This window comes from Grampus griseus (assembly GCF_964374135.1).
Source record: "Grampus griseus genome assembly, chromosome: 14".
Classification (NCBI taxonomy): domain Eukaryota; kingdom Metazoa; phylum Chordata; class Mammalia; order Artiodactyla; family Delphinidae; genus Grampus; species Grampus griseus.
In genome coordinates, this window is record NC_139008.1 from 19,029,996 (window position 1) to 19,043,608 (window position 13,613).

General features: G+C 41.2%; 1 protein-coding gene across 1 annotated transcript in view; it reads right to left on the bottom strand.

Annotated features, from left to right (window-relative positions):
• Positions 1-3,804: 3,804 nt before the first annotated feature.
• LCMT1 (leucine carboxyl methyltransferase 1) overlaps positions 3,805-13,613 on the bottom strand; it is a 53,363-nt gene continuing 43,554 nt past the window's right edge. Inside the window, exons 8-11 of the mRNA XM_082671425.1 lie at positions 11,958-12,059; positions 10,445-10,536; positions 6,806-6,903; positions 3,805-4,020 (exon numbers count right to left, since the gene is read on the bottom strand). Of these exons, the coding sequence (XP_082527551.1) occupies positions 3,998-4,020; positions 6,806-6,903; positions 10,445-10,536; positions 11,958-12,059 (315 nt within the window). The 3' untranslated portion in view covers positions 3,805-3,997. The remainder of the gene's footprint in view (positions 4,021-6,805; positions 6,904-10,444; positions 10,537-11,957; positions 12,060-13,613) is intronic.

A 13,613-nucleotide genomic window follows, 5' to 3' on the forward strand; every position in this document is an offset into this window, starting at 1 on the left:
ACTGAAGTTCAAAGATCTAGTGACTCACTAAAGGTCAGAGGTAATTAGGGTCAGAACTGGTTTGCTAACTCCAGAGCTCATGCTTTTACAGAAAAAATATCTCTATAAGAGGTAAAGTAGCTAAAAAAAGAAAACAGAAATATCTTTTGAGAGACTCATTTGGGTTTTTTTAAATTATTTCTAAAACAGCTCTATTGAGGTACAACTTATAGACAATAAATTACCGGTCAAGTATACCATTGATGCTTTGATATGCGTATATGCCCATGAAACCAGCTCCATAATCAAGACACTGACCATGTGTATCATCCCCCAATTCTCCTCATGACCCTATTCCTGTTCTCAGGCAATCACTAATCTGTTTTCTGCCACTATAAATTAGTTGGAATTTTCTAGAAATAGAATCAAATATAGAGAGAACAAACTAGTGGTTACCAGTGGGGAGGGGGGAGAGGAGCAATACAGAGTTGGGGAATGGGAGGTACAAACTATCAGATGTGAGATAGGTTACAAGGATGTATAGTACAACACGGGGAATATAGGAAATATTTTGCAATAACTGTAAATGGAGTGTGACCTTTAAAAATTGTGCAAAAAATTAAAAATTTAAAAAATAGAAATAGAATTAAACAGCATGTGTTCTTTTTTATCTGGCTTCTTTCACTCAGTGTACTTATTTTTGATTCATCTATCTTGTTGTATGTCCAAACTTAATTTCTTCTGGTTGCTGTGTAGTATTCCATTTTTCTATACTACAAAGCTACAGTAATCAAGACAGTATGGTACTGGCACAAAAACAGAAATATAGATCAATGAAACAGGATAGAAAGCCCAGAGAGAAACCCACGCACATATGGTCACCTTATCTTTGATAAAGGAGGCAAAAATATATAGTGGAGAAAAGACAGTGTCTTCAATAAGTGGTGCTGGGAAAACTGGACAGGTACATGTAAAAGTATGAGATTAGGACACTCCCTAACACCATACACAGAAATAAACTCAAAATGGATTAAAGACCTAAATGTAAGGCCAGACACTATAAAACTCTTAGAGGAAAACACATAGTTGTTGTTTTTTTTAACAATGCCATTTCCTCTACTAAATATTCAAAAGCCTCACTAAGATTTTTGGAGAAAAGGATCACTTTTCATCAATGGCACCTGGGACAGTCCCCAAATAGGAAATAAGCCAATGTAATAAATTGTGAAAATTTATCAGAAATAATGAAATGAGACATCAGGGCAACCACACCCTCAAGGAATGGTGATGGTGGGGAATTTTTATATGCTGTCTGGGGCAAGGGGAGAAGGGATATATATAATGTAGTAGTCAAAAGCACAAGTCCTAGAGCCAACCTGCCTGGTTTCAAATCCAGTTCCATCATTTACTGGCAGTGAGACGTTCCAAGGAGAGAGATGGTTGCCCATGTCACATGCTACTGAGAAGTTGAGACAGCCAAGGACAGAGGAAGGGTCACTGGGTGTGATGGTTTCAACGTCACTGATGTCCTTCCCAAGGGCAGGTTCAGTTCAGCAGTGTGTGTAGAAAGGATTACCAGAGGTTTTAGATGAGTGTGTGGGAGAACAGGAGAGGCAGCGAGAGGCAGTCACTCCAGGGGGAAATGAGTTCCAAGTCCCAATTCGAAAAGCCAAAACCACACTTTGGAATGCATGTCTCAGTCGTGGGAGGTACGGGAGAGGGAGGGCATGAAAGCTAACCCTTGGTGAGATCCTCTGCCCCTGATACCCCCTACACTCCCGTGAGAAACTGTAAGGTTTCTATAATGTTATAAGATAACCATTCCGTCATGTGGTGCTTCTCAACTTCAGTATTTCCAAATACATCACCTCCCTGACTTCTGCATGTCCGTACAGTAGCTCTACCATTATTTTGTTAGTAACGGTCTTGAAATGGGCTCGCTTTTAAAATGAAATTGACAGGTACTTTAAGGGATATTTTATAACACAACCATCAATAGTAATGGCGTATCATTAGCCTTGAACAGAAGGTACTCCATAAAACTAAATGCAAGGAAAAACAGAAATATAATTGAAGCCAAGCAAAGTTTTAAAAATTCTAGCCAAATGCTGTTGCTCCCTCAGTTGGAGAAATGCTGTAACACTCTGACCTCCACCTGTGATCAAAACCAAAACCAATGCTAAGGGGGAAGGGGGGTTGGGGGAGGGAAGTATTGGGATGTAGGGATTGGCAGATGCAAACTATTATATACAGAATGCACAAACAAGAAGATCCTACTGGATAGCACAGGAAACTACATTCAGTATCCTGTAACAAACCATACTGGAAAAGAATATAAAAACGAATGTATACATATGTATAACTGAATCACTTTGCTGTACAGCAGAAATTAACACACTGTAAATCAACTACACTTCAATTAAAAAACAAAACCCCAAACAAAACATTAGAAACAGTGCTAACATGGTAGTGTATACACACATAAAAATGAAACAAGTTACAAAAAAAGTACTCACCCTTACTACGGACGATGTGCTATGACATTCTCCATTCTAGTCCGTATCTTTTTAAAATAAGGGACTTGATTCCCTACATGGAGTCACCATCCATTAATGGCCTAGTACACAGTTTCAAAAACAATGGATTAGTAAATATGGCATTAGTGTTAAAGACACACCAGCACCAGCCTGAGATCTTCAACTTGGACTTCTTAAGATCTGAAAGGTCCTTAAGACCTTACTGAAAAGGCAGTAACTTTCTCACCAGGTAAATCAATGTCATTTCACGCTGTGTCACCACCCGGACCCCTGTCAACAGGCGTGCTGCTGTGTAACGGGGGACAGGTCACACTGTAGGGAAAGCTGATCTAGAGACTCTGCAAGTCTCTAGTAAGGGGCCGTGATCTCTCGGACGGGAGAGGGCCGGCGGGCTGCCTCACTGCCGCTCTGCACACACAGGCTCAGGTTCACAGCCCCAGTCACATAACCAAAAATTTCATTAGGTGTGGACAGGCCTTATGTCTTTGAATTGGAGGCCAGGTCTCCAGGGCCCCTTTTAATCTGCATCATAACTGTATTAGTTTCCTACTGCTGCTGTAACAAGTGACCACAAACTTAGCGGCTTACAACAACACAAATTTATTCTCTTACTGTTCTGGAGGTCTGAAATCTGAAACCAGCTTCACTGGGCTAAAGTCGAAGTGCCAGCAAGGCTGGCTCCGTTTGGATGCTCTGAGATGTTCTCTTTCCCTTTTCAGCATCTGGTGGCCGCCTGTATTCCTCCACTTCCACCCCTTCCCCCACATTCAAAGCGCATCACTCCAGTCTCTGCTTCTGGCATCACATGCCTCCTTCTCCTCCGACTCTGACACCCCTGCCTTCCCTTATAAGGAAGGACTCTTGTGAGGACATCTGGCCCACTTGGAGGCTCTTGGGTAATCTCCCATCTCAAGATCCTTAATCACATCTTCAAAGCCCCTTTTGCCACATAAGGTAACATGTTCACAGTTGGAGGGATCAGGGGCTCATCATTCATCCTGCCACAATGACCAAGGTGAAGGCGGATTTAAGCAGGAAAGGGCAGAAACGGGAGCAGAGACGAGCTCCAACATCTGGTCAAGGTGCCAAGTGCAATGTCGGGTGCTGCAAACGGGAGCACACAGGAGTAAATCCCACAACGGATGCAACAGACGAGCTAAGTCTGACTCACAGGGAGCGAGCCAAGGTCAAGGTCGGGTTAGGACCTCTGGTTCCAGCTGACACAGAGGTGAACCGCAGCCCACCCAGGGGAGCAAAGGATAAACAGCAGAGGACCAACACACCGGCAATGGCAACTGAGATTTATTTAAACGGTAAAAGCCGACAGGAACAGGAACTGGTACAAGCACCTCGGTCAGTGAGGTCTCTCGGCGAGCGGGGAGACTGGTAGCCGAGGCCTAACCACCACTCAGGAAACTCGGAGACTCAACTCCGGAAAGGTCAGTGGCTTCAGCTCCGGCTCAGCACGAGTCTTGAACAGATCAGTAAGTTATTTCCTTCAAGCCTGGGAGGAAACACACAGAAGCTGTGAAGAGGCTCTCACGGATTGGGGCAAACAGCCAGTGGTGGGAGAATGTGACCCCCAGATCCCAGGCCCACAGTGACTGGCTCTGGGGCACCAGTCACACATGTGATCACCGCAGCCCCGGCCTCCTGGTTGTGTAAGATGAGACGTCACAAGGCAACAGGAGGTTGGATGAGACTGTGTTTATGGGTGGTTTTGAAGGGATTGAGAAATGTTATAAGAGTTTACGGGCTCTCCGCAGTAAACCTGAAAGTCTATCCTTTAAACGCTGAACTTTTTTTTTTTCTGAATAATACTTCTCATTCAGACAACTTGTTTAAGGAGTTCATTCCTGAGTGTTCTGCTTTTTACCTTAAACATTTAAAAATTAATATTGGCCTGTTTTTGGTGAGAAAGAAGCCAAAGGGCTAGTGACTAGCCTTAGCAATTTTGTTCACCCTTTTTTTTTTTTTTTTTGCGGTACGTGGGCCTCTCACTGTTGCGGCCTCTCCCGTTGCGGAGCCCAGGCTCCGGACGCGCAGGCTCAGCGGCCATGGCTCACGGGCGCAGCCGCTCCGCGGCATCTTCCCAGACTGGGGCACGAACCCGTGTCCCCTGCATCGGCAGGCGGACTCTCAACCACTGCGCCACCAGAGAAGCCCCACCCTCTTCTCTTTGAGTCAAATTCAGTAATAAAAGACTAGTGTAGGCAATTTATTTCTTCACATGTCTAGTAATTTTTTTATCGTATACTGACATGGCAGATAGTAAGTTGACGAGACTCTGAATTCTAGTGTCTTCCTCTGAAGAGTGCTGAGTTTTGTTCTGGCAGGCAATTATCTTATTGGAGAATCATCCTGATCTTCTACAGTCGTGGCTGCAGGGTTGTTTTAGTATGAATCTGTCTAGGTTTTGTACTAGAGCCTATTCTTTAGGACTTGGCCTTTTAAATGCTGAACTTCAAGCAAACACAGTTCTTTCTTCCCCACAGACGTATAAGTACAGTAAGTCCCCTACATACAAATGAGTTCCATTCCGAGAGCGCATTCATTAAGTCCAATTTGTTTGTTAAGTGCAACAAAGTTAGCCTAGGTACCCAACTAACACAATCGGCTATATAGTACTGTACTACAGGTCTATAATACTTTTCACACAAATAGTACTTGAAAAACAAACACAAAAAATAAAGAAAACATTTTTAATCTTACAGTACAGTACCTTGAAAAGTACAGTAGTACAGTACAACAGCTGGCATACAGGGGCTGGCATCGAGTGAACAAGCAAGAAGAGAGAGTTACTGACTGGAGGAGGGAGAGGAGGTGGGACATGGTAGAAATGAAGGATCATCAGCAATAGGAGACGGAGGGCAAGCTGCAATTTCACTCACGCATGATGTTGATGGAACGCAAGTTTGCATCTTTGAAAGTTCGCACCTTGAAGGTCTGTATGTAAGGGACTTACTGTACTGATACAACAAAGCAGCCAGGCGCAAAGTGGGGAAAAGAAGCCCCTTACATAAAAATGCTCAATACATCGCTACTTTACAGAAACTAGAATTAACTCTGTGCTATTACAAACCACGTATATTTTTTAAAGTGTGAGAAAGTTAAGTAAATTCAGACATAGCCTCATGACAGAATATTTATAAAGCCATTAAAGTGCAAGGGGAAATGCTTATAATATTAAGTTAAAAAGATCAGGAATCAAGGTTACATAAATAGATAAATTCAACTCTGCTAAAAACAAAACAACAGCTAGAAAAAGAATGGAAGGGAAAAGCTGCCAGAGGTTATCTCTGAGTGATGGGCATATGGGTGATTTTTTTTTTCTTTGCCATACTTTTTTAGAAGTTTCCAAAGTCCCTACTAAAAATTACACTGTTTTTAAAAGTGCGGGAGGACAGCAGTACAAAACACACTAATAAACGATTTTTTAAATAAAAAATAACTTAAATGGATTTTGTGGGCTGAACTGCCCAGCTGGGTAAATTTATAAACTAGCAGAAAGATAAGCCCAAGGGGGATGATTAACAACCTGGAATTTTCACACAGGAGACAGTTTGTGACTCTGCCAAGTTCTTTGTTTTGTATGGACTACCTGCCTAAAGCCATGTGTCAGACACATCGATAGGAAGCTTAAGGGCAACTATGACATTAAAGGCCAGGACCGAGATCTAAAATGGTCTCCACTGTCTGGAGAGCCGCCCAAGGGCTATCTCCCAGGGGAAGCAAGGTCAACAAGGGGCAGCTGTAAAGGAGGAACTTGATCAAGATCAAGGCAACAAGAAACACTGAGACAAGGCTCCATGCTCTGTCCCTACGGCCCTACTCTTCCAGGCCGGGGAAATTCATCTTAAATATAAGAGAAGAGAGAAATTCAACCCACAGCTACAGGGGTGTTGGAGAGATATAATGATCTGTGTGTTTAACATCTAGTAAACCTGGTTACAAGTTGATTAAAAAGACAATCATTGGGTCCTTTTATTAAGATGATTACAAGACTCAAGGTCTCTTACCATCCAGCTGAGAAAATTCCAGTCTTCTAAAGGGCTGTTGTTTTTTTTTCATACATGTGGTTTATTTAAACAGTTCTCCTGGGTTTTGTGCTATAAAAACACGGAGGATATAACAGCTGATTCTCTGGCTATGTTCATGGATCGGATCCACGTATATATATACGTCCCCTAGTTCTTCCTGGGTCAAAAATTCCCGTCAAGACTTATGTTCTCTGGAGACAAAAAAATTCCCCCTTTCTAGGTTAAATCAATACAACTGAAGTCACCTACCCAGTTCACTTCCTCCTTTGGTGGCCCAGCAAAGGCAGTAATGCTGCATCAGTTGTTCAAGAAGCTCCATCTCATCCAGGAATTCAAGAGACTCTATTCTGTGGAGAGAATGAAGAGACAACAGTACAAATGTATCCAATCAAAAATGAAGGTCATGACCCATGCTTATAGTCATGGAAAGGTGTTCAGGATATACTATGTGAAAAGAAGCAGGCTACAGAATAGTATGCATGGTGTGGGCCCATTTTAAATTATTTTTATTGAAAAGGAGAAAAAAATCCCATAAGCAAAGTCAAAAGTGACAAATGATAAACTAGAAAAAAAATGTTTGCAATAGAAATGACAAGGGGTAGATTTTGTTGTTATATAAAGAGCTGTTACACTTCAATAAGAACATCTTTTAAAACTTATTTAAAAGATGGGTAAAAGACCAGTTCACTGGCAAGGAAAAACAAGAGCTTTTCAACCTCATTTATGTGAAAAGAAATGTAAATTAAAACACATGAAATGTTTTCAGCTAACAGTTGACAAAGATAAAAAAGGCTGATACATCCTTAAAAATAAATAAACATTTTTTTAAAGGTTGATATACATTTTACCAAGGACATGGGAAAGAGGTGCTCTCCTGCATTACTAGCAGGATGACAAAATAGTATAACCCCTCTGGAGGGCAATTTGACCACCTCTATCAATGTTTAAAATGTACGCCCTTTCATTCTGCAATTCTGCTTTAAGAATTCACCCTATAGGTGTTCAAGAAATCTCACTGCAGCATCACAGCTGCAATGTAGTACAGCAAAAAGACAAAACAAAAAACAAACTTTAAAGTAGAAGAGATGGGTTGAATAGATTAAACACATTCATACAATAGGATACTGTGCAGCCATATAGGGTAGGTTTACATGAATTGACATGGAACCTAAGACCTACCATGGAATTTAAAAAGCAAGTTGTTTAGGAGGTAATGTACCTAGTATATTACTATCTATGTAAAGAAAAAGTGGGGGATATATATGGTTATACATACATGGACTAATTTTGGAAACTGCAGAAGAAAGTGGTAATGGTGGTTGTCTCTTGAAACAGAAGGTGGCTGATGGCAGTGAGGGTGAGTAACCAGGTGTTTTGTTCTGTTTTCACTCTGTACTACTTTATTCTGGTTACATTTTTTCCCCATCATTTGCTTATATGACTTTTTTCCAAAAATCATTTTAAATGTAAACTTTTAAATATATACACACACAGAGAAACATACGAAAACAGCTCTTTAAAATGTTTTCTGTTGAGATATGCACACACTGGGGCGGTGGGGACAACGCAGGCATTTCCAAAAAGAGTAAAGAAGAAAAATAAAAGGTGATCCATATTCCACTATTTACAGCCACTGTTAACATGCTGGTATTGCCATTTGTCCAGGCTGTGTGTGTCTGTGTCTGTGCGCATGTGCGTGTCCATGAAAGTGTATAGATGTACACGCTTGTGCATGTTTCTGTATTTGTGCTTAGCTCCCACCCTGGCGTGCAGGCCAAAGAGTCACATCTGAAGTAAGAATGACTATCCAAGGAGTACTCTGGTGGCTTCCCAACTAATCTTAGCAGAGGACCTCAAGGCAGGCTTCCTAGTATGAGAAGGATCCAGCATCACGATCAAGGTTCCATCACCGTCATGACCAAGTTCAACTATCAGGACACACTAGACTGTGAAGCTGTTCCCTAGAAGGTGAACTCCGCAAAGGCAGGCATGACGCACAGTAGGCAACTGTTAAATCAACAGGCCTGCCTCCGGTTTCTTTTCATACGGAGTATCTGGCAAAAGCCCTTGACAAATGTAGACACAAACTATGAGGCATCTGCAGAGCTAGGAGGGCTGGTCGGCCTGGGGTGGACAGACTGAAGCCTGTCCCGCCTCTTTACCCACCTCTGTTAGGACAAAGGCTGCTGTTTGCAACGTAACTAAATGCCCAGCTATAGACATTACTTTTTAATTACTTTAAAATTATTATTATCAAGGAAACAACCTAAGTGTCCATTGATGGATGAATGGATAAAGAAAATGTGGTATATATACTGAGATTTACAATGGAGTATTATTCAGCCATAAAAAAGAATGAAATCTTGCCGCATGTGACAACATGGATGGACCCGGAGGACATTATGCTAAAGGAAATAAGTCAGAGAAAGACAAATACTGTAGGATCTCTCTTCATGTGGAATCTAAAAGAAAACAAACAAACAAACAAAACAATTGGTAGGTGCTGGAGGTGGGCGGTGGGAGGGCAGGCAGGCAAAATATGTGAAGGGGGTCAAAAGGAACAAACTTCCGGCTGTGAAATACGTAAGTCACGGGGAAGTAACGTACAGCATGGTTATTATAGTCAATAATGCTGTATTGCATATTTGAAAGTTGTTAAGAGTAAATCTCAAAAGTTCTCATCACAAGAAAAAAAAATTCTGGGAAAGTAGTGAAGATTGCTGCCATGTCCTGCCTGCCATTTGCTGCACACGGTGGGGTGTTGCTGCAGGACCTTGCTTCAGATGTGATGGCCTGCGCTATGCAACCACTGGAAACTTCTTGCTCATCATTTGCCTGAAATCTTGGCTTGTGTTCACCTTTTTAAACAAAAAATATGCACCAAAAATGCCCACAAATTCAGCTACTAAATCTCCTTTAAAGATCTTCTTTAGAAGATCTTTTATTCTTTGGACTAACTGTGAAGAAACTGATGGAAGGTTTGTTTATTATGTTCTAAATGGAGTTTTGTTTACTACTCAAAATAAAGTGGTTCTCCTTAAAAAAAAAAAAAATCCTGTATGTGCAGTGACCGATGTAACTGGACTTATTGTTATCATTTCACAATATATACAAACATCGAATCATTATGTTGTGTACCTGAAACTAATGTTGTCTGTCAATTACACCTCAATTTTAAAAACTGTTATTAATATATATCCACACATAAATAACAGGTACCACTAAACAGGATGTGGTAACCCTGAACATCTTGACATGTAGAGAGAAATACAATCTATTGCTAAGCTTTTGAGAGGATGGTGGTTTACAGATCAATACATGTAATATCACTCTACTGATTCAAAAAATATAAATCTATATACTGATAAATATTTATCTTTATATACACATAGAAAAAGAATACACCCCAGCTCTCTCTGGAGGGTGCTACAGCGCTCACAACTGCTCTATATTTCATGCACTTTACACTGCTCAAAAATTGTTTTAGTAGAACAACGAGCATGTATTTCTTTTGTAATGAGAGGAAAAGTCCACTTAAAAATCCATAAGCAGACTTTTCCCCCTTTAGGAGCCCTTGGGCAACGTCATTTTCCTGCTTCTCCAAAACACAGGGATTGTGCAAGATTTCCACTGCAGAGGTGTAACTGCTTATTTCAACTAAGATAATCTGTTTGGGCATAAACCTTATCTTGGCTAATAGCTAATAAGTTACTCTCAAGGAGCTATCAATGTTTAATCTACATTAGCAGCAGTTTAACTTGTTTCAAAATAAGTCTAGTTCAGGGTTGAATTTTTTTTTGTTTTTGTTTTAAACATTAAAGGATACAGACAATGATGCCTTTACTTCACAGTTATCTGCCATGGAGCAAACTCTTGCCAATCCCATACCTGCTCACTTCGGCACGAGGTAATTTGCTGTACAATTCCATCATGTCAATGGCTGATGCCGATTCCCACCCACTCGACAGGAGCCGTTCTTTCTAAAATGTGCAGTAGAGAGAAAGGGAGAGGACAACGTGCTGTCATATGACCCGAGACACTCTTCACGCACACAGAATTTCCCTCGGAGGACTCCTCTTTCAAAAGTCCACCGTGGCCACTATCATCTTTCTTTTTTTTTTTTTAATTTTCCCATTTTCTGTACTGAACACGCATTGTTACAATGGGGGAAAATGCATACTAAAGTATAATATTTAAAGAGAAATAAAGGAAGAAACTTTTCTATAAGCAACAGTTTTTTAAAGTACCCCAGTGGTAATGTGACACAAGCCATGTAAAAACTAACGTATTTAAATGGGGGCAGGGGTGGGAAGTGTCACTTTAGCAAAAAATTTTCAAAGGTGGGGGAGTGCTGGGGGCGGGAACTATTACAGGTTCCAAGAGATTTAAGGGATCGATCAGTCAAGTACAAAGTGGGAACCATGTTTGGATCCTGATTCAAATACACCAACTATGAACATTTTTTTAGACGACTGGGGAAAACTGGAGATGAATTGGGTGTTAGGTGCTATGAAGGAGTTCGTGTCAACTTGTAAGGTGTGATAATGGTATCATCATTATCCTGGGGGGTAGAAGGTCCTCATTTTTTTTTAAATTTATTATTTTATTTTTGGCTGCTCTGGGTCTCTTTTTGCTGTGCACGGGCTTTCTCTAGTTGCGGCAAGCGGGGGCTACTCTTTGTTGCGGTGCGCGGGCTTCTCATTGCAGTGGCTTCTCTTGTTGCGGAGCACGAGCTCTAGGCGCGTGGGCTTCAGTAGTTGTGGCACGCAGGCTCAGTAGTTGTGGTTCGTGGGTTCTAGAGCAGAGGCTCAGTAGCTGTGGTGCACAGGCTTAGTTGCTCCACGGCATGTGGGATCTTCCCGGACGAGGGCTTGAACCCGTGTCCCCTGCATTGGCAGGCGGATTCTTAACCACTGCGCCACCAGGGAAGCCCAGAAGGTCCTTATTGGTAGGAGAGTCACCTGAAGTATTTATGGGGAAAATGATATACTGTCTGGGATTTGCCTTAAAATATTCCAATGACACCACCAACAAAAATTTGGAGGCGGGGGGATAAATCAAACGATAATGACAAAATGTTATTAAATTATTGAAGCTGGCTGATGGAATATGGGTGTTCATTTTAACTATTCCCTCTGCTCTTATGTTGTTTGAAAAACGGCATAATAAGAAGTTAAGATAATAGGGGGTCGGAAATGTAAATCTGCATCTTCCATACCAAGATGGCAGGACAGGGCCTGGATTTCCCCCAGCACGATGAACCAGTAGCCCACGTGGAGCCCTAGCTGCCCGGAGGCAGGCACTCATGAGGGACTCTCACATTCTCTTATCTGTGAAGGGAGGGTGCCCTTTCTCAGTTGGCTAACGTTACAAGAGGATGTCCTGGTCTCTGCCCTCTGACCTGAGACTCTAACGACTTGCAGGTCTCCACTCCCGCCAGGTCACACTGTCGTCTCCGCAGGTTCTCAATCATGATCTGCCCAAACCGGTCATCCATGTTCACCTGGGAAGGGACAGAGGAGGCTGGGCACTGCCACAAGGATCTCTTTGTTTGTTAAATATGCAAGATTAAAACAACATCCTATTTCTAACCAGTCAAGGCTGATAATACCAACTGCAGGTCACAGAATCCTGAGTGCCATGCTGATGGAGTAGAGCCCCTCGAAAGGCAATTGGGCAGTGTCCATCCATTGCAAACACTCAGTCTGGGATCCAACAATTCCACTGCCAGCAACCTGTCCTATAGATAGACTCACACGTGAACGCAAAGATGCGAGCACATTTACTGCAGCATTATGTATGATAGGAAGAATCTGGAAAGAACTTAAATACTCATCATTTGGGGTTAAATTAATTCTGGCATGTTCATATAATGAAATACTATATAGCTGTGAAAACAGGAAAGGAAGATAGATAGATAAACAGACGGACAGATATGAAATGATCCCTAAGATAAACTCTTGAAAAGTAAGGTACAGAGGAGTGTGTGTAGTGTGCTCCCATCTGCCTTTAGAAAAAAAAAGAAGAAGAAACTCTCTCCACATTTATATATGCGTAGGAAAATTCTGGAATACAGCAAGGTTGCTTCCCAGATTAGAGGCTGAGGTCTTGGGTAGATAAGAGACTTACTTTTCTTTGTCTACCCTATCGAACTATATGATTTTTTGTTTTATTCTGCATGTGGCATTACTTTTTGAATAAAAAACTGGTTTATAAAACATAATTTATATATGTGCACAACTGTCACAAAACAAAATATTGTGTACATGGGAATTCCCTGGTGGTCGTGGATAAGAGTCTGTGCTTTCATTGCCGAGGGCGTTGATTCGATCCCTGGTTGGGGAACTAATATCCCACAAGCCGCATGCAGGGAGGCCAAAATATATATATATATTATGTGCATTATTGTATTGAGAGCATATTATTATTATATCATATTATATCATATTATTATATCATTATTGTATTGAGAGCACTGTTATTCTGTCATATACAAGGTATCTAAAATTCAGCACTTTAACAATATATGAAGTGATTCCCGGATTCAAAAGCCAACACCAACGCCAACGCTACAAGACAAAATCCAATGTTACTATTTTTTAGGGGGATGCATAAGGCTTATGTGGCACTAATGATAGGATTGCACACTATTCACTCAGGATACAAGCATATTTGTGAGCACAAACTCCTTCATTTTATTGCCTAGGTTTGAATCCTGGCTTGATACTTAATAGCTGGGAGGCTGTGAGCGAGATGCCTAACCCCTTGGTTCAATAGTCCTCTTACCTGTAAAACTAGGATAGTACTAGTACCCACCTTGAGGGCTGTTGTGATGATTAAATAAGTTAATATATATGAAACTCAAAGAATAGCGCCTGCTATACAAGTCATCAGGTTCGAAGAATGTGCAATAATTATTATCATTACTGAAATAACCATCATCCATGTGGTTTTGTCATTTAACCACTAATTAAAAAATAATACATGTTATGTGAGCAATTGACAAATGTGAGGATGATGATTCTGTACTTGTTAGGAAAGAACTGAATTAAGTTAA